The 20,574-nt window shown below is 47.8% G+C and overlaps 1 protein-coding gene across 1 annotated transcript in view; it reads right to left on the bottom strand.

Annotated features, from left to right (window-relative positions):
• Positions 1-20,574, bottom strand: part of ITPKB (inositol-trisphosphate 3-kinase B) — a 136,933-nt gene that overhangs the window by 28,205 nt on the left and 88,154 nt on the right. The window contains exons 3-4 of the mRNA XM_075339061.1: positions 1,611-1,710; positions 1,205-1,418 (exon numbers count right to left, since the gene is read on the bottom strand). Of these exons, the coding sequence (XP_075195176.1) occupies positions 1,205-1,418; positions 1,611-1,710 (314 nt within the window). The remainder of the gene's footprint in view (positions 1-1,204; positions 1,419-1,610; positions 1,711-20,574) is intronic.

The following is a 20,574-nucleotide window of genomic DNA, read 5'->3' as shown; positions in this document are numbered from 1 at the left end:
GTTCATATTTATCTAGGTGTCTGTATCTATTTAGGGGTCTGGTCTGGGGTTTGCATCTGTTTAGGGGTCTGATCTGGGGTCTGTACTTGTGTCGGGGTCTGGTCTGGGGCCAGTATTTGTTTAGGGGTCTGTATTTATTTAGGGGTCTGGTCTGGGATCTGTATTTCTTTAGGGGTCTGGTCTGGGATCTGTATTTCTTTAGGGATCTGGTCTGGGGTCTGTATTTGTTTAGGGATCTGGTCTGGGGCCAGTATTTCTTTAGGGGTCTGGTCTGGGATCTGTATTTCTTTAGGGATCTGGTCTGGGGTCTGTATTTGTTTAGGGGTCTGTCTGGTCTGGGGTCTGTATTTGTTTAGGGATCTGGTCTGGGGCCAGTATTTGTTTAGGGGTCTGGTCTGGGGGTCTGTATTTCTTTAGGGGTCTGGTCTGGGGTTTGCATCTGTTTAGGGATCTGGTCTGGGGTCTGTATTTGTTTAGGGGTCTGTCTGATCTGGGGTCTGTATTTGTTTAGGGATCTGGTCTGGGGCCAGTATTTGTTTAGGGGTCTGGTCTGGGATCTGTATTTCTTTAGGGGTCTGGTCTGGGGTTTGCATCTGTTTAGGGATCTGGTCTGGGGTCTGTATTTGTTTAGGGGTCTGTCTGGTCTGGGGTCTGTATTTGTTTAGGGGTCTGGTCTGTGGTCTGTATTTGTTTAGGGATATCTGGTCTGGGGCCAGTATTTGTTTAGGGGTCTGGTCTGGGGGTCTGTATTTGTTTAGGGGTCTGGTCTGGGGTCTGCATTTGATAAGGGGTCTTGTCTGGGGTCTGTATTTGTTTAGGGATCTGGTCTGGGGCCAGTATTTGTTTAGGGGTCTGATCTGGGGTCTGTATTTCTTTAGGGGTGTGGTCTGGGGTCTGCATTTGATAAGGGGTCTTGTCTGGGGTCTGTATTGGTTTAGGGGTCTGGCGGGGAGCTCCTATTTATCTAGGGGTCTGTATCTATTTAGGAGTCTTGTTTGGGGCTTGTATTTATTTCCCAAAAGCTCTGGAGAGACTGAGGACCAGTGAAATGTATTTGTCTCATTATTATTATTTATTTTTTTTTGGGGGGGAGGGGGTAATTTACATTTTTGAGGTTCGCCCCCGTCTTCAGCTTAGATAGGACATTGCACAGACCCCTAATGTCCCGGTGATATCTATCGGCCCGCTTGGAAATAACTCTCACCTTACACCCATCTTGCAGTCCATGACGCAGGGGCTGTCGAATTCGGAGAGCAGGTCCTCCATCTGGTTGTACTTCTCCCCGTCTTTCAGCACGTCCCCGTGATAAGCGGGCACGTACGGCTTCAGGACGTCGCTCATCAGCTGGCTCAGGCACCGCTGCTCGCAGTCACAGTGCTTCTTCAGGATCTTACCATTGGCTGCCGCCTTAAAACTACCTGCGGATCCAAAGACAAGAAGACGATCCGCTTATAGGAAAACAAGGGAGGGGTGCACAAACTTTTTAACATGCAATTGTGCGTCCTGGTAGAAGCCTCCGCACTGGACGATCTACACATTAATGGCCACAATACCCCGGACGAATACTAACAACTAATCTAGATTCCCATATATACGAGTCCGTCCGATACCTGCATGTCCCGCCAGCTGGACCCACGGATATTTCTTCTTGAATGACATAACAAAGGGCGACCAATGGACCATGTTCTTGATTTTCCTCCATGATTTGCTCTGAGAATTAAAGAATATTAAAAACACATTTAATAATAAATAAAAAATATTCTATAAATGCTGTTTTCTCCCGTAACATATTAAATCCTGTTGACTTATAACGTGGCAGTAAATATGGCATTTATAGAGGAAATATGAGGGATCTGCGGAAGTCACAAAATGTCAACAAAGAGGACTTTATGACAGAAAATCGTGACTTAAGAGGCCATCACAGTGACGAAGATGCTTAAAGGGGGTTTCCAAAATTATAAGATGGTTGATCCTTGAATTGTCCTTCAATATCTGCCCTTCTCACCACCAACAATCAGCACAAATGAGGCCCTCAATGTATCACACAATCACTTTTTGTCAGACGATGATCACAGAGTGTCCTCCACTGCTGAAACCCCAATGATCGGCTCTAATAAGTATGCAATTCCCCTACAGCACCACCGCAGGAGGAAAGTGGTATTACACAGTGCCTATGTAATCAATGAGTTATACATTGATATGTCGAGTCCTCCAGGCTGAGAAGCTCTCGTTAATAATTGGGGGGTCCTGGATATTAAGGGTAGTTAGAAAATTAGGGTTTTTCAAACCAGTCAACTTCCTATAAATGAAAAGAAAGTTACCCAGATGCAATGGCATCAAGCATTGAAATAATGAAGAAATCAACTGATATACATCAGAGACCTTTAGTTAGGAGCTCGCTGGTGGGCTTAAAGGGGTTTTCCCAGGAACCTTGGGTCCGGTCCGATGGGCGTCCTAGATTGCGGCTCCTGTCCCTCATTTTGGCGCTGATTACCATCCTCCTTTGAGGACTGACGTGGATGAAGCCTCCGGCACCATCCACGTAACCAAGCAAAATCTCGCACCTGCGTAGAGACTTTCCTGGCTTGCACAGGCGCACTTCACTCTACACTATTACGGGCAGAGCCAAAAACATAGGTGCGCATACTCGACCCGGCGAATTCTCTGTGCAGGTGCGAGATTTTGCCCGGCGATGTGGATTACGTCACTTGCATCATCCACATACCTAGGCTAAATCTCACACCAGCGCAGAGGACTCGCCGGTTTGAGCATGCGCAGCTATATTTTCGGCTGTCGCGTGTACAGGGGGAGTCAGGAGATAATATACACCTTTATAGAATGCAGCACAGGCGCTGGTAAAGGTGCGAGTTTTGGTTTAAAACTCAAAAATCTGGTGACAGGTACCCTTTAAGGGATGAGATCTATATCAGGGGTCAAGTATATAGCAACATATATATATATATATATACATATATATATATATATATATATGTATATATATATATATATATATATATATATTATATAATACTGGTGAGATAGGTATTGCACCCGTCAACAATTTTCTAAGTAAACATATTTCTAACAGTGCTATTGAAATGAATTTCTCACCAGATGTCGGAAACAGCCCATCCAATCCACACAGGCTTAGAAATCATACCATACATTATTACACATAAATTAAGTTTTGTGTAATAATGAGAAATGACACACAGAAAAATATATTGAAGACATGAAGAGAGGGAGGGGCAAAAAGCTATGGAAAGTCCTGACATCAGCTGCAATCTATCAGTAATTAGAAAGCAATCCTGCCACTTAGGCTGCTTTCACACCTCCGGTTTTTCCTGTGCGGCACAATCGGGCACTTTGCAGGAAAAACGCAACCGTTTTTTTTTGCCGCCTGTTGCGTTTTTCCTGCATAGACTTTAATTAGTGCCGCACTGTGCCGCATGGGCTTGCGTTCCGTCCGTATTTTGCCGCATGCAGCAGATTTAGCCGATGCGGCGGCCGGATGGAACGTTGCCTGGCACGTTTTTTGTGCGGCAAAAAAACCCGCATCGCGCCGCATACGGCAGATGCGGCACATGTTTCAATGCATGCCTATGGACGCCGGATGCGGCAAAAACCGCATCCAGCCTCCGCATGCGGTTTTTGCCACTGCGCATGCTCAGTAGCATGCCGCAAGCGGCAAAAAACGGATGGGCCGCATTTAAAAAACTTCTGCAAAGGATGCAGCTTTTTCGCCGCATCCGTTGCATAGGTTTTAGAGCCGGACTGGCCGGCTCTGCACCTACCGGATGTGTGAAAGCAGCCTTAGTGAAAAATAATATCAGCTAGTTTAACTGATGGCCTATAAAAACGGGTCTCATTACTAAGGTGCCACACAAAAAACATCTCAGGATGGGTAAAACCAGTGAGCTGTCTCAAGACCTTGGCAATCTTACTGCTGCAAAACATACTGATAACATTGGATACAGAAAAATTTCTAAACTACTGAAGGTTCCAGGAATCGCTGTTGGAGACATAATCAAGCAGTGGAAAGAACATCGTTTCCCATAAACCGGCCACAGTTAGGGGCTCCCCACAGGTTTTCAGACAAAGGAGTGAAAAATATCAGAACAGATATTCAAGAGCCAAGAACACATTTGGTGAATTACAGAAAAACCTGGAATCAGCAGATAGAACTGTTTCAAAGAAAACAATAAGTGATGTACTCCCCCCTTCTGTATGCACGCTCCTGTATGCACGCTCCTGTATGCACTCTCACCATGCAAGACTCCATTGCTGATTAAAAAGCAGGTTCAAGAGCGTTTAAAGTTTATTCAACAACATTTAGACAAGTCTGTGAAATACTGGAGAATATAGTCTGGTCAGATGAGACCAAAATTGAACTCTTTGGAGGCCATAACACACACCATGTCTGGAGGCCAAAAGGCAAATCACTCCAAACCAACAGTGAAGTGTGGAGGTGGGAACACATGATGTGCCACTGTTTTTAAGCATTTGGCACTGGCAAACTTTATATAACTGAACGAAGGATGAATGGACGAATGTACCGAGATGTTCTTCATAAAAATCTGCTGCCATCTACCAGGATGATGAACATGAAACGAGGGAGGACATTTCAGCAGACAATGATCCCAAACTCACGGCCAAGGAAAGAAAATAAATCTGCTAGAATGGCCGAGCCGATCACCGGAGCTGAATCCAATAGAAAACGTCTGGAAGGAACTAAAGCTCAGAGATCATAGAAGGAGCCGGGACCTGCAGGATGTGAGGAGTGTGTGCGGAAGAATGGGCCAAAATCACACCTGAGCAATGCAGGCGACTAGTGTCTCCATACAGGATGTGAGGAGTGTGTGCGGAAGAATGGGCCAAACTCCACCTGAGCAATGCAGGCGACTAGTGTCTCCATACAGGATGTGAGGAGTGTGTGCGGAAGAATGGGCCAAAATCCACCTGAGCAATGCAGGCGACTAGTGTCTGCATACAGGATGTGAGGAGTGTGTGCGGAAGAATGGGCCAAATCCACCTGAGCAATGCAGGCGACTAGTGTCTCCATACAGGATGTGAGTAGTGTGTGCGGGGGAAGAATGGGCCAAATCCACCTGAGCAATGCAGGCGACTAGTGTCTCCATACAGGATGTGAGGAGTGTGTGCGGGGGAAGAATGGGCCAAATCCACCTGAGCAATGCAGGCGACTAGTGTCTCCATACAGGATGTGAGGAGTGTGTGCGGGGGAAGAATGGGCCAAATCCACCTGAGCAATGCAGGCGACTAGTGTCTCCATACAGGATGTGAGGAGTGTGTGCGGGGGAAGAATGGGCCAAATCCACCTGAGCAATGCAGGCGACTAGTGTCTCCATACAGGAGGCGTCTGGAAGCTTTATCATCAACAACGGCTTTTGTATAAGGTATTAAATACATTTCAGTAACGTGTTCAATACTTTTTCCCTGGGTCATTTCACATTGTTACACATAACTTAATTTATGGACATCTATGATTTCACTGCTTTGCCTGTGTGGATTGGATGGGTTGTTACCGACATCTGGTGAGAAATGTATATCAATAGCACCTTTAGAAATATATTCACAAAAAAAACTGTAGACGTGTTCAATACTTATTTCACCCGCTGTATATATATTTCAAATAATGTGAATTATCCTGAAAATTTACAGTTACCTAATGCATAAAAAAATAATGCTAAGTGCTCCTCGTGAGTCTCATACATGGTTTTGTAAATGTAAAAAAAGAAAACTTCAAGGGGAGAGAATAAACAAAAAATGGCGCTGACGTCGCACAAGAACCAAATAAAGGAATCTGCCAGGGTTGTTGTTTCCAAGTTCAACATCAGTGAAACAAAGGTCTGCATCTTGTAGGAGGACACGCCGCGAATACTGAACTCTCCCCCCTCGCCCTCCGGCCCGGAGGAAACCAGCGGCCAACACTATCGTATGGGATATATCATCATGAAGTAACGCAACAATAATCCACAGCTGTGTATGGAGCATGTGATCAGGCATTCAATAAAACCGCCTAATATACAGCATAAAATGTCCTGCTATACAGCATAAATACCGAAATATACCATATCAATCTCCAAACAATATAAAAGCCATAGCAAAAAGGAAAAATGGTCTAATACACAGTATTGATGTCTTAATAATACCGTATAAACGATGTAAATACACAAATATAAAATGTTAACTACCTAATGTAACAAAATGCCTGAATATGAAACACAAATAGCCTAATATACCATATAAATCCCATATCATGGCCCAAAATACAGTATTAATGTCCTAATAATCAAATAAAGTACTAATGGCTCAATATAAAATGTAAAAAGCCTAATGTACCCAAATTTCTAAATATTAAGCCAAAATAGTCTAATATATGATATTAATGCCATAACATATAGCAAAAATAACCTAATATACAGTATTGATGTCCTAATATACAGCATAAGCGCCACAAATACAGCACCAGTGTCCTATTAGAAAATATAAATAGTTTTATGTACTGAAATTCCTAAGGATATAGCACAAATAGCCTAATCTAATATATAAAGCTGAATGTGTGTGTGTGTGTGTGTGTGTGTGTATGTGTGTGTGTGTGTGTGTGTGTGTGTGTGTGTGTGTGTGTATGTCCGTGATTGGCATCCGCACCGTCGTAGCTACAGCCACAAAATGTTGCACACTCACACGTCTGGACCCCGAGAGCATCATAGGCTATGTTTCGAGGGGAAATTTTAACCCCGCTCTTTACAGTTATTCACCAAAAAACCTGCCTCCATTAAAGCGAATGGAGCTGGGAGCCACAGTGCAGCCATAACTTCAGAAGAATGCGCGGCCACGCCCTTATATGGAATGTTGGCGTGTCACAATGCAGCCAGGGAAAGAGACAGACACAGACAGGGAAAGAGGCAGACACAGGGTAAGAAACAGACATAGACAAGGTAAGAGACAGACACAAAGAGACAGACACAGACAAAGAGACAGACTGACAGGGAAAAAGACAGACAGGGAAAGAGAGTGACAGGGAAAGAGAGGAAAAGAGAGAAACAGGTTAAGAGACAGACACAGGCAGGTAAAGAGACAGACAAAGAGACAGAGGGAAAGAGGAAAGGAGACAGAGAGGGAAAGAGACAGACAGGGAAAGAGAGGGAAAGAGAAAGATAGGGAAAGAGACAGAGATAGATAGACAGACAGGGAAAAAGATAGACAGACAGGGAAAGAGAGGGAAAGAGACAGATAGAGAAAGAGACAGAGATAGATAGACAGACAGGGAAAGAGATAGACAGACAGGGAAAGAGATAGACAGACAGGGAAAGAGATTGAGACAGTCAGAGACAAAGAGAGAGACAGAGAGATATATACAGAGGGGGAGACAGACAGAGAATGGGAGAGAAACAGAGACAGTTACTATCCCGGGCAGCGCCGGGTGCTATGTTGTGAGGCGAAATTTTAACCCCGCGCGTTCCAATTTACCAATCAATTTTGCCCCTATCGACATAATGGGGAAAAAGTGAAACGAAAAGTGTTAGGGGCAAATTGACAGCTGCCAGATGTGAACAAGGGGGACTTAAAGAATGAGAGCGATGGCGCCAAAGAGTATATACCGTACAGTGTCTAAGGTGGGGCCCCGACATGGGATACTCACCACACTCGGGGATATGAACACACACAAAATGCGCCACACACTACCACGTGTCTGAACACATATACCACCCTCAGCACACATCTCACCACACATACACCAACCTCAGCACACATCTCACCACACATACACCAACCTCAGCACACATCTCACCACACATACACCAACCTCAGCACACATCTCACCACACATACACCAACCTCAGCACACATCTCACCACACATACACCAACCTCAGCACACATCTCACCACACATACACCAACCTCAGCACACATCTCACCACACATACACCAACCTCAGCACACATCTCACCACACATACACCAACCTCAGCACACATCTCACCACACATACACCAACCTCAGCACACATCTCACCACACATACACCAACCTCAGCACACATCTCACCACACATACACCAACCTCAGCACACATCTCACCACACATACACCACCCTCAGCACACATCTCACCACTCATACACCAACCTCAGCACACATCTCACCACACATACACCAACCTCAGCACACATCTCACCACACATACACCACCCTCAGCACACATCTCACCACACATACACCAACCTCAGCACACATCTCACCACACATACACCAACCTCAGCACACATCTCACCACACATACACCAACCTCAGCACACATCTCACCACACATACACCAACCTCAGCACACATCTCACCACACATACACCAACCTCAGCACACATCTCACCACACATACACCACCCTCAGCACACATCTCACCACTCATACACCAACCTCAGCACACATCTCACCACACATACACCAACCTCAGCACACATCTCACCACACATACACCAACCTCAGCACACATCTCACCACACATACACCAACCTCAGCACACATCTCACCACACATACACCAACCTCAGCACACATCTCACCACACATACACCAACCTCAGCACACATCTCACCACACATACACCAACCTCAGCACACATCTCACCACACATACACCAACCTCAGCACACATCTCACCACACATACACCAACCTCAGCACACATCTCACCACACATACACCAACCTCAGCACACATCTCACCACACATACACCAACCTCGCCACATAATCGCCCTAAACACACACAAGTCTGGTATTATCCTTCACAAATAAAAATCTGATTAATAAGCAGCCAAACTACAAGCACAACAAATGTACCACATAGGAAATACGGCAGCTGTCAGTCACATGACCTGTCTATATGTGTATGTGTGAGCTAATATATACTGTCAGGGGGAGGGCTTTCTGTTGCCTGGAGATTTATCAGGCTGCCAATAGCAACCAATCACAGCTTAGCTTCTATTTTGCTACAGTTAATTAATCTGAGCTCTGATTGGTTAATATAGGCAACAATTTAATAATTACATTTCTATCTATTTGTTTTGTGGTTTTTGTGTGCAGAATACATTTTTGTTAATACATTCTATTTTGTTAACAGCAGTTATTAACCCGGGCGAAGCCGGGTAGTACAGCTAGTATACAATAAAAATGAAATAGCATACTGTAAAAATAGCCTAATATACAGTATAAAGTCATGCCATATAGTAAAAACAGCCTAATATAAAATATAATTTAGTAACAAACAGCAAAAATTGCCTAATATACAGTATAAATGCTACAGCATACAGCAACTAAGCTAATATACAGTATAAATAGCAAAGTATACAGTAAAAATCATTTAATATACAGTATAAAGTCATAACATACAGTAAAAAAAGACTAATATAAATGCTGTAAAAAAAAAAAACAGCAAAAATTGCCTAATATACAATATAAAAAAATGCTGTAAAAACAGCAAAAACTGCCTACTATACAGTATAAATACCATACAGTAAAAACAGACTAATATAAAGAATAAATGCTGTAATAAACAGCAAAAATTGCCTAAAATACAGTATAAATGCTACAGCATGCAGCAAAATAATCTAATATACAATATAAATAGCAAAATATACAGTAGAAATCGTCCAATATATAGTATAAAGTCATACCATGCAGTAAAAAGAGACTAATATAAATACTGGACAAAAAACAGCAAAAATTGCCTAATATACAGTATAATGTAATAGCATACAGTAAAAAAAGTCTAATAAAAATGCTGTAAAAAAAAACCAAAACAGCAAAAATTGCCTAATATACAATATAAATGCTATAGCATAAAGCAAAGTAACCTAATACTTGGTATAAACACCAAAGTATACAGTAAAAATTACCTAACATTCAATATTACTGTCCTAATATATACTAAAAAGTCCATAAAATACAGTATTAATGTTGTAAAAACAAAGCCTAACATACCAAAATGCCTTAATTAAAAGCACAACTGGCATAAAATACAGTAAAAAAGGCTAAAATATAGCATATGTTAGGGCCAGATGGACGGGTAGACCCTGGAGGTGGATCCACTGGGCCGAACTCCCGGATGAGGGAAAGGAGTCCGGTAGCCGGAGCACTGTAGGTAGCAGGGCAGTCCGTGCACTGAGAGCAAATGGAGAAGTCCCTGGGACCACGAGGTCACGGATGGTGGTCCGGGTGACGGAGCTCAGGTTCGGAAGCCGTGATGGTGTCAGGCAGGGTCCGGAACCGTTGGAGCGAGATGACGGGTCACCGCAGGGATCCGAGATGGTACGGACTGTCAGGATGGCAGATGGGCAGCGTTCGGGGTTCGAGGTACCGCAGGACCGGATGGCGATGCAGGGTCGGCTCTAGAAGACAGAGAGGTAAGTATCTCATAGAACACAAGGAGACCTGACTCCTAGCTTGGGAAAACACGAAGAACAGGCCCCGCTCCCTTGGACATTAACCCCCTATATACCCTGTACCTGAGTGCATGATTTCCTGTTAATTGACACTGGCCCTTTAAGAAAGGTTCAGTGACCGCGCGCGCGCCCTAATGCGCGTGCGCGCAGCCCGGGTGCCAGAAGCCAGGGCAGGAAGCTGAAGGGAGGACGCAGGGGAGCCGGCCAGGAACTGGGAAGCCGTCGGGCGCCGGGAGCGGAGACCAGGGGGCCTGGGAAGTGCGGGCACCGGAGGCTGGAGAGCGGGGAGCGTGGCAGGTGAGCCGGGGAGCGGAGCTGAGGACCCGGGGATCGGAGCAGGGGACCCGGGGAGGGGATCCGAGGACCCGGGGAGCGTGACAGTACCCCCCCCCCACGCCCCCCTCCCCGCAACCGGGACAGGAAGGCACGGATCAGAGGAGTGCCCACGTTCTCCCTGGGCTCCCAGGATCTATCCTCAGGACCATACCCTTCCCAGTCCACCAGGAAAAACTGTCGACCACGTACGGTCTTCATGGCCACGACATCCCTTACCGCATAGACGTCGTCCTCAGCAATAGGAGGAGGGGCCGGACTGGCGGCAGCGGAGAAGGGACCAAGGACAACCGGCTTGAGCAGAGAGACGTGAAAGGAGTTGGGTATTCTCATCGTGGCCGGGAGCTGCAGTTTGTAGGAGACCTCATTGATCTTGCCGAGGACTTTAAATGGTCCGATGTAGCGAGGTCCCAGCTTGTAGGATGGTATCTTCAGTCGGATGTACTTGGAAGCAAGCCAGACGAGATCTCCCGGAGAGAAACACGGAGGATCCAGACGTCTCTTGTCCTCATGTCTCTTCATCCGCAGGGAGGCACGTGCAAGGGAGGCCTTAACTGAGTCCCAAATGGATGTAAAGTCACGGAGTACTGCATCAGCAGCAGGGATGTCCGAGGAAGAGGATACAGGCAATGGGACAGACGGCTGAAGTCCGTAGACGACATGGAAGGGAGAACTGGAGGAGGATTCACTGACGTGGTGGTTATGGGAGAATTCAGCCCAAGGAAGAAGCGTGGACCAATCGTCATGATGGGCGTTCACGTAGTGACGCAAGAAAGAGGTCAATATCTGATTGATCCGTTCCACTTGGCCATTCGACTGAGGATGGTAGGCTGAGGAGAAGTCCAGAGTCACTCCCAGATGTTTGCAGAGAGCCCTCCAGAAGCGGGAGGTGAACTGGGTTCCTCTGTCGGACACTATGTGTGATGGAAAGCCATGCAAGCGGAAGATGTGCTGTATATAGGCGTCCGCGAGTTCCTGAGCAGAGGGCAGTCCAGCCATAGGAACGAAATGGGCCATTTTAGAGAACCGATCCACCACGACCCATATGACTGTGTGTCCGGAGGATAATGGCAAGTCCGTAATAAAGTCCATCGCTATGTGTTGCCAGGGAACTGAGGGTATGGGCAGAGGCAGAAGACGGCCGTATGGCAGGTGTTTGGGTGTCTTGTTCCTGGCACAGGAGGAGCAGGCAGAGACAAAAGAGGCGACGTCCGTGCGCAGGGATGGCCACCAGTAATGACGTACAATAGCGCTCCATGTTTTCTTCTGACCTGCATGACCGGCTGTTTTCGAGGCATGGCCCCAGTGTAACACTTTTTGCCTGTCAGCCTCAGAGACATAAGTCTTCCCAGGTGGTATCTGGGCCAGGGTGACAGGAGCCACCGGAATAATCTTACTTGGACAGATGATGGGTTGAGATGTCTCTTCCTCCTGTTCCAGGGGCACGAAAGACCTAGACAAGGCATCAGCGCGTACATTCTTGTTCGCGGGTCGGAAATGAAGCTGGAAGTCGAACCGGGCAAAGAACAAGGACCACCTGGCTTGCCGTGGGTTCAGTCGCTGAGCAGTCCGCAGGTATTCCAGGTTTTTGTGGTCCGTGTAAACAATGACAGGGTACACTGCTCCTTCCAGAAGATAGCGCCATTCCTCCAGAGCCAGTTTGACCGCTAATAGCTCTCGGTCACCGATGGTGTAATTGCGTTCAGGCGCGGAGAAGCTCTTGGAGAAGAAACCGCACGTCACCATCTTCCCGGAGGAGGACTTCTGCATGAGCACTGCTCCGGCTCCCGAGGAGGAGGCATCCACCTCCAAGGTGAACTGGCGGTTTAACTCTGGACGGTGGAGTACAGGAGAGGAGGCAAAGGCTCGCTTTAGAGCGCCAAACGCGGCGTCGGCCGCAGGTGACCAGTCCTTTGGATTAGCCCCCTTCTTGGTCAAGGCGGAGAGAGGAGCAGTCAGAGCCGAGAAGTGAGGAATGAACTGGCGGTAATAGTTAGCGAATCCCAGAAAACGTTGGATTGCCTTCAGTCCAGAAGGAGGAGGCCAGTTGAGAATGGAGGAGACCTTCTTGGGATCCATCTGCAGTCCGGTATCGGTGATGAGGTACCCCAGGAAGGGGAGAGAAGACTGTTCGAAGACACACTTCTCGTACTTGGCGTACAGACGATTCTCTCTCAGTCGTTGTAGAACCAGTTGCACGTTCTCTCGGTGGGTCTGGAGGTCCGGAGAGAAGACAAGGATGTCATCCAGATATACCACCACACAGACGTAGAGAAGGTCCCGAAACACATCGTTCACTAATTCTTGGAAGACTGCTGGTGCGTTGCACAGGCCGAAGGGCATCACGCAGTATTCATAGTGCCCATCGCGAGTGTTGAACGCGGTCTTCCATTCATCCCCTGAACGGATACGGACCAGGTTGTAGGCACCCCGAAGATCCAACTTGGTGAACACACGAGCTCCTCTGAGCCGATCAAACAATTCGGGGATGAGCGGCAGGGGGTACTTGTTTTTCACGGTGATTAGGTTCAATCCCCGGTAGTCTATACATGGGCGTAGGTCGCCCTCTTCCTTCTTTACGAAGAAGAAGCCTGCTCCAGCAGGAGAGGAGGATCTCCGGATGAATCCCTTAGCCAGGCTCTCTGTGATGTACGTAGACATAGCCCTTGTTTCGGCTGGAGATAGTGGATATATCCGTCCTCGGGGTGGTGTAGTTCCCGGGAGCAGGTCAATGGCACAATCGTAAGGACGATGTGGCGGGAGTACTTCGGACTCCTTCTTATCAAAGACGTCCACGAAGGACCAATAGGCTGAGGGCAGTCCCGGTAGGGACTCGGGAACCGGAGGTCGCCGGATGGGTTGTATGGTCTTCAGACATCTCTCATGGCAAGAAGACCCCCATCGAGTGATATCGCCAGTGCCCCAGCTGACTGAAGGCTCGTGTGTCCGCAACCAGGGAAGTCCCAGCAGGAGTTGATGTGACATGTGTGGGAGGACGTAGAGAGCGATGTTCTCGGTGTGCAGAGCACCGATACGCAGTTCAAGCGGCTTGGTGATCCAGGAGATGGTGTCAGAGAGGGGTCTCCCATCCACAGAGGCAATCACTAGGGGCTTGTCGAGTGGAGTAACAGGCACCTGGTACTTGTCCACCGTGGCCTGCTGGATGAAATTGCCTGCTGCCCCAGAATCGAGGTACGCCTCAGCCGTAAACCGCGTCTCTCCCGTTGTCACTTGCACAGTCCATGTAACTGGGTCTGAGAGAGTTCCAGCACCTAGGGTGGCCTCTCCTACCAACCCTAGGCTTTGGAGTTTCCCGGCCTCTCTGGACAGGCGCGTAGCAGGTGTGTGCCCTCGCCGCAGTAAAAGCAGAGACCCTTGGCGAGCCGCTCTGCTCGACGTTGTTCCGACTGTCGCACACGGTCGATCTGCATGGGCTCATGGAGGGAGACACCAGAGGCCGTTGACTGGAGTACGGTGGGCTTCGGTGGAGGAGAGGAATGCCTTACCGGACGTCTCTCACGGGACAGTTCTTTGGACCGCTCCTGAAAGCGTATGTCCACTCGAGTCGCTAGGGTAATCAGGGCGTCCAGAGTGGACGGTACATCACGTCCAGCCAGCTCATCTTTGATTCGACCCGATAGTCCTTCCCAGAAGGCGGCGGTTAGGGCCTCGTTATTCCACCCGAGTTCTGAAGCCAAGGTGCGGAAACGGATGGCGTATTGACCCACCGTCAGTGTTCTCTGACGTAACCGGAGAAGTGAAGACGCAGACGCGGAGGCGCGTCCGGGTTCGTCAAAAGTGCTGCGAAAGGCCTGCAGGAAATCCTGGAGGTTCTTGGTCATAGGTTCCTCCTTCTCCCACAAGGGGTTCATCCACGCCAGTGCCTCGCCCTCTAGGTGAGACATGATGAAGGCGACCTTGGCTTGGTCGGAGGCAAACAGATGTGGCAGCTGCGTGAAATGGAGGGAGCATTGGTTTATAAACCCCCTGCAGGTCTTGGGATCTCCGGCGTACCGGGGTGGTGAGGCCAAACGCAGTCTGGAAGCATCCGAAGAGGCGGCCACGGGAGCGGGGGTCATGGCTTGACTAGTGGAGGCTCGGGATGTCGAAGACGTGACTGCCGCTTGTAGCGTGGTCAGGCGGGTGTCCACGGAAGTCATAAAGTTCAGCATGCGGGTCTGGACTTCACGCTGGCGTTGGAGTTCCTCATGCAAGGCCGCTAGTGCTTCGGCGGGATCCATGGCCTGTTCTTACTGTTAGGGCCAGATGGACGGGTAGACCCTGGAGGTGGATCCACTGGGCCGAACTCCCGGATGAGGGAAAGGAGTCCGGTAGCCGGAGCACTGTAGGTAGCAGGGCAGTCCGTGCACTGAGAGCAAATGGAGAAGTCCCTGGGACCACGAGGTCACGGATGGTGGTCCGGGTGACGGAGCTCAGGTTCGGAAGCCGTGATGGTGTCAGGCAGGGTCCGGAACCGTTGGAGCGAGATGACGGGTCACCGCAGGGATCCGAGATGGTACGGACTGTCAGGATGGCAGATGGGCAGCGTTCGGGGTTCGAGGTACCGCAGGACCGGATGGCGATGCAGGGTCGGCTCTAGAAGACAGAGAGGTAAGTATCTCATAGAACACAAGGAGACCTGACTCCTAGCTTGGGAAAACACGAAGAACAGGCCCCGCTCCCTTGGACATTAACCCCCTATATACCCTGTACCTGAGTGCATGATTTCCTGTTAATTGACACTGGCCCTTTAAGAAAGGTTCAGTGACCGCGCGCGCGCCCTAATGCGCGTGCGCGCAGCCCGGGTGCCAGAAGCCAGGGCAGGAAGCTGAAGGGAGGACGCAGGGGAGCCGGCCAGGAACTGGGAAGCCGTCGGGCGCCGGGAGCGGAGACCAGGGGGCCTGGGAAGTGCGGGCACCGGAGGCTGGAGAGCGGGGAGCGTGGCAGGTGAGCCGGGGAGCGGAGCTGAGGACCCGGGGATCGGAGCAGGGGACCCGGGGAGGGGATCCGAGGACCCGGGGAGCGTGACAGCATAAATGCCCTATTATGTGATATGAAGCCCTTAAGTACGATGACCATGGCCTAATCACATATAGGCTAAAACACAGTATAACATGTAAAATGTATAAATGAACTGATATACAGTCAAATTGACCTAATTTACTGTAGAAAAGTGTAATAAAAAGTATAAAAAAGCCTAAAACAATCTATAACATTCACTTGTTAGGTAAAATGCCTTAATATACAGGAATATTATCCTAATATAGTATGTGTATAGTCTAATACAGGGATCATACAGACCAGAATACGCAGTATTCTCCCTACGACACAATTCAAAATAACAAAAAAGCACAAAACACAGTATAAATGTCGTAGCTTTCAGTAATTGCCTAATATAAGACATAAATGTTATAATCTATAGTAACAATGTAATATTATAAGGTATAAATATTCTAAAACACAGTATGAAAACTTAATTTGCTGTGTACAGGTCCTTATATGCAGTAATAATAGCCTAAAATGCAGTAAAAAAAAATGTCCCCAAACAGCGTAAAGGCCCAAAGTACAAAAGAAACGCCCTGATAATAACAGATATGTTCAGATAATCAATAAAAAAGCTAAATGTATTTCAGATCTCTGCTCGTCAGTTACTCGTCAGTTGCTTGTCAGTTGCTCGTCAGTTGCTTGTCAGATGCTTGTCAGCTGCTCGTCAGTTGCCTGTCAGTGGCTTGTCAGTTGCTCGTCAGCTGCTCGTCAGTTGCTTGTCAGATGCTTGTCAGCTGCTCGTTAGTTGCCTGTCAGTGGCTTGTCAGTTGCTCATCAGCTGCTCGTCTGTTGCTTGTCAGTTGCCTGTCAGCTGCTTGTCAGTTGCTTGTCAGATGCTTGTCAGCTGCTCATCAGTTGCCTGTCAGCTGCTTGTCAGTTGCTCATCAGTTGCCTGTCAGCTGCTTGCCAGTTGCTCGTCAGCTGCTCGTCAGTTGACTGTCAACTGCTCGTCAGTTGCTCGTCAGATGCTTGTCAGCTGCTCATCAGTTGCCTGTCAGCTGCTTGTCAGTTGCTCATTAGTTGCCTGTCAGCTGCTTGTCAGTTGCCTGTCAACTGCTCGTCATTTGCTTGTCAGATGCTTGTCAGCTGCTTGTCAGTTGCTTGTCAGTTGCTCGTCAGTTGCTTGTCAGCTGGTCGTCAGTTGCTTGTCAGATGCTTGTCAGCTGCTCGTCAGTTGCTTGTCAGCTGGTCGTCAGTTGCTTGTCAGATGCTTGTCAGATGCTCATCAGTTCTTCTCAGTTGCTCGTCAGATGCTTGTCAGCTGCTCATCAGTTGCCTGTCACCTGCTTGTTAGTTGCTCGTCAGTTGCTTGTCAGATTCTTGTCAGTTGCCTGTCAGCTGCTCATCAGTTGCTTGTCAGATGCTCGGCAGCTGCTCGTCAGTTGCTTGTTAGCTGCTTGTCAGTTGCTTGTCAGCCTTGTTGTCAGCTGCTTGTCAGTTGCTTGTTAGCCTTGTTGTCAGCTGGTTATCAGATGCTTATCAGTCTGGTTGTCTGCTGCTTGTCAGCTGGTTGTCAGTTGCTTGTCAGATGCTTGTCAGCCTGGTTGTCTGTTGCTTGTCAGCCTGGTTGTCAGTTGCTTGTCAGCCTGGTTGTCAGTTGCTTGTCAGCCTGGTTGTCTACTGCTTGTCAGCCTGGTTGTCAGTTGCTTGTTAGCCTGCTTGTCAGCCTGGTTGTCAGTTGCTTGTCAGCCTGGTTGTCAGTTGCTTGTCAGCCTGGTTGTCAGTTGCTTATTAGCCTGCTTGTCAGCCTGGTTGTCAGTTGCTTGTCAGCCTGGTTGTCAGTTGCTTACTAGCCTGCTTGTCAGCCTGGTTGTCAGTTGCTTGTCTGCATGGTTGTCAGTTGTTTGCTAGCCTGCTTGTCAGCCTGGTTATCTGCTGCATGTCAGCCTGGTTGTCAGTTGCTTGTCAGTTGCTTGTCAGCTGCTTGTCAGCTTGGTTGTCTGCTGCTTGTCAGCCTGGTTGTCTGCTGCTTGTCAGCATGCTTGTCAGTTGCTTGTCAGCCTTGTTGTCAGCTGCTTGTCAGTTGCTTGTTAGCCTTGTTGTCAGCTGGTTATCAGATGCTTATCAGTCTGGTTGTCTGCTGCTTGTCAGCTGGTTGTCAGTTGCTTGTCAGCCTGGTTGTCAGTTGCTTGTCAGCTGCTTGTCAGCCTGGTTGTCTACTGCTTGTCAGCCTGGTTGTCAGTTGCTTGTCAGCTGCTTGTCAGCCTGGTTGTCTGCTGCTTGTCAGCCTGGTTGTCAGTTGCTTGTCAGCCTGGTTGTCAGTTGCTTGTCAGCTGCTTGTCAGCCTGGTTGTCTACTGCTTGTCAGCCTGGTTGTCAGTTGCTTGTCAGCCTGGTTGTCAGTTGCTTGTTAGCCTGCTTGTCAGCCTGGTTGTCAGTTGCTTGTCAGCCTGGTTGTCAGTTGCTTGTTAGCCTGCTTGTCAGCCTGGTTGTCAGTTGCTTGTCAGCCTGGTTGTCAGTTGCTTGTCAGCCTGGTTGTCAGCTGGCCATAGACATCACAATAACAAAAATACACTAAGTTTTTACCCCTTTTCCAGCTTTAAGTAAATATATAAAACTAATTTAGAGATATTAATGGGAAAAACATTCCGAATGATATGTCTGACCCTAGAGCCGGCGGACTCTCATCCCCTTTGTGCTAGAAACATTCTGCATATTGAGAATTATAGACGTCTACTTTGTCCTATTCTTATCTGACCTGCCCATACTTTGGGGACTACCCCTTTAAATAGTTTGCAGGTCTTTAAAATGGAAAATAAAACATGGTGAATACAGAAATGTTGACCTTAAATCTGATATTTCTGCACAATGGTGAATTTTTGAGCTATTGTTGTCCCTGGGTGTTGTTTAAACATTTTGTTTAGCGGCCACACCTTTTGTTTCCAGGGCCGGGATTCCTGGAAGATGCGTAGCCTCATGCTGAAAACATCATTTACTGGCGTTTATAGCCCTAGTTTTTGGCTGTTTTAAACCAAGGCCTTCTTTTACAGCAGTTTAACCTCTTTACGACCATAAGAAGAGCATATATAATATACTTAATGCTGCAAATAACCACCCAAAGGATTCAGGGAGTGTTGGTGCCTCCAGCATTCACTGGAAACAGAGCAGCTGCTGGATGGCCACGCGCTGTGTTTACCCTGCACCATCTGGTGGCTGAGATGGAAAAAAGGGCATTGCTCAGCCACTGACGGGCTCAATGATGAGATGGAAAAAAGGGCATTGCTCAGCCACTGACGGGCTCAATGATGAGATGGAAAAAAGGGCATTGCTCAGCCACTGACGGGCTCAATGATGAGATGGAAAAAAGGGCATTGCTCAACCACTGACGGGCTCAATGATGAGATGGAAAAAAGGGCATTGCTCAGCCACTGACGGGCTCAATGATGAGATGGAAAAAAGGGCATTGCTCAGCCACTGACGGGCTCAATGATGAGATGGAAAAAAGGGCATTGCTCAGCCACTGACGGGCTCAATGATGAGATGGAAAAAAGGGCATTGCTCAGCCACTGACGGGCTCAATGATGAGATGGAAAAAAGGGCATTGCTCAGCCACTGACGGGCTCAATGATGAGATGGAAAAAAGGGCATTGCTCAGACACACACGGGCTCAATGATGAGATGGAAAAAAGGGCATTGCTCAGCCACTGACGGGCTCAATGATGAGATGGAAAAAAAGGGCATTGCTCAGACACACACGGGCTCAATGATGAGATGGAAAAAAGGGCATTGCTCAGCCGCTGACGGGCTCAATGATGAGATAGTAAAAAGGGCATTGCTCAGACACACACGGGCTCAATGATGAGATAGTAAAAAGGGCATTGCTCAGCCACTGACGGGCTCAATGATGAGATGGAAAAAGGGCATTGCTCAGCCACTGACGGGCTCAATGATGAGATGGAAAAAAGGGCATTGCTCAGCCACTGACGGGCTGAGTGATGAGATGGAAAAAAGGGCATTGCTCAGCCACTGACAGGCTCAATGATGAGATGGAAAAAGGGCATTGCTCAGCCACTGACAGGCTCAATGATTGTTCGTGACTTCTTGTATTTTTAAAGTGCATTTTGCAACTGAATTCATGCTTTAAAATGTGCAGATCAGTGGGGGTCCAGGTACAACACTCCCATCCCAGCATCTGTAAAGTTTAATAGTATCTTCCCGGAATCTGTAAATGGAGACTCAATATGAGCTATGGTTACAGGAGAACCCCCCCCCCCCCGCCCCCTCTCCCCCAACAATGATATTTGCTTCATGTGTCTGATAATAAACTCTGGGAGGTTTCTTCTCAATATGACCACTGATGGGAATATTTAAAGGGCCTGTAAAAGAGGATCAGGTGGTGCAAGAATCTGCAGAGGAGACGGAGAACTGATCACAGATGGGAATTCTACACTTAATAGTTGTAAAGTAGAAAAAAATGTAAAAGAGCAACAAGAAAAGTATCAGTGAGAAGCCAGATGCCATATTATTATTATTATTATTATTATTATTTATTTATAGAGCACCATTAATTCCATGGTGCTGTACATGAGAAGGGGGTTACATACAAAATACGTATACAAGTTACAGTAGACAGACTAGTACAGAGGGAAGAGGGCCCTACCCTTGCGGGCTTACATTCTATAGGATTATGGGGAGGAGACAATAGGTGGGGTGTAGGTCAGGCGGCAGCTCCGCACGGTGGTCGGAGAAATTATGGAGAAATGTTCTTGGAAGATCACTGTAATGTGATGTCCTGTGG

This window comes from Anomaloglossus baeobatrachus, chromosome 3, assembly GCF_048569485.1.
Source record: "Anomaloglossus baeobatrachus isolate aAnoBae1 chromosome 3, aAnoBae1.hap1, whole genome shotgun sequence".
NCBI classification, from domain to species: Eukaryota; Metazoa; Chordata; class Amphibia; order Anura; family Aromobatidae; genus Anomaloglossus; species Anomaloglossus baeobatrachus.
This window is presented reverse-complemented; position numbering and strand designations above follow the sequence as displayed.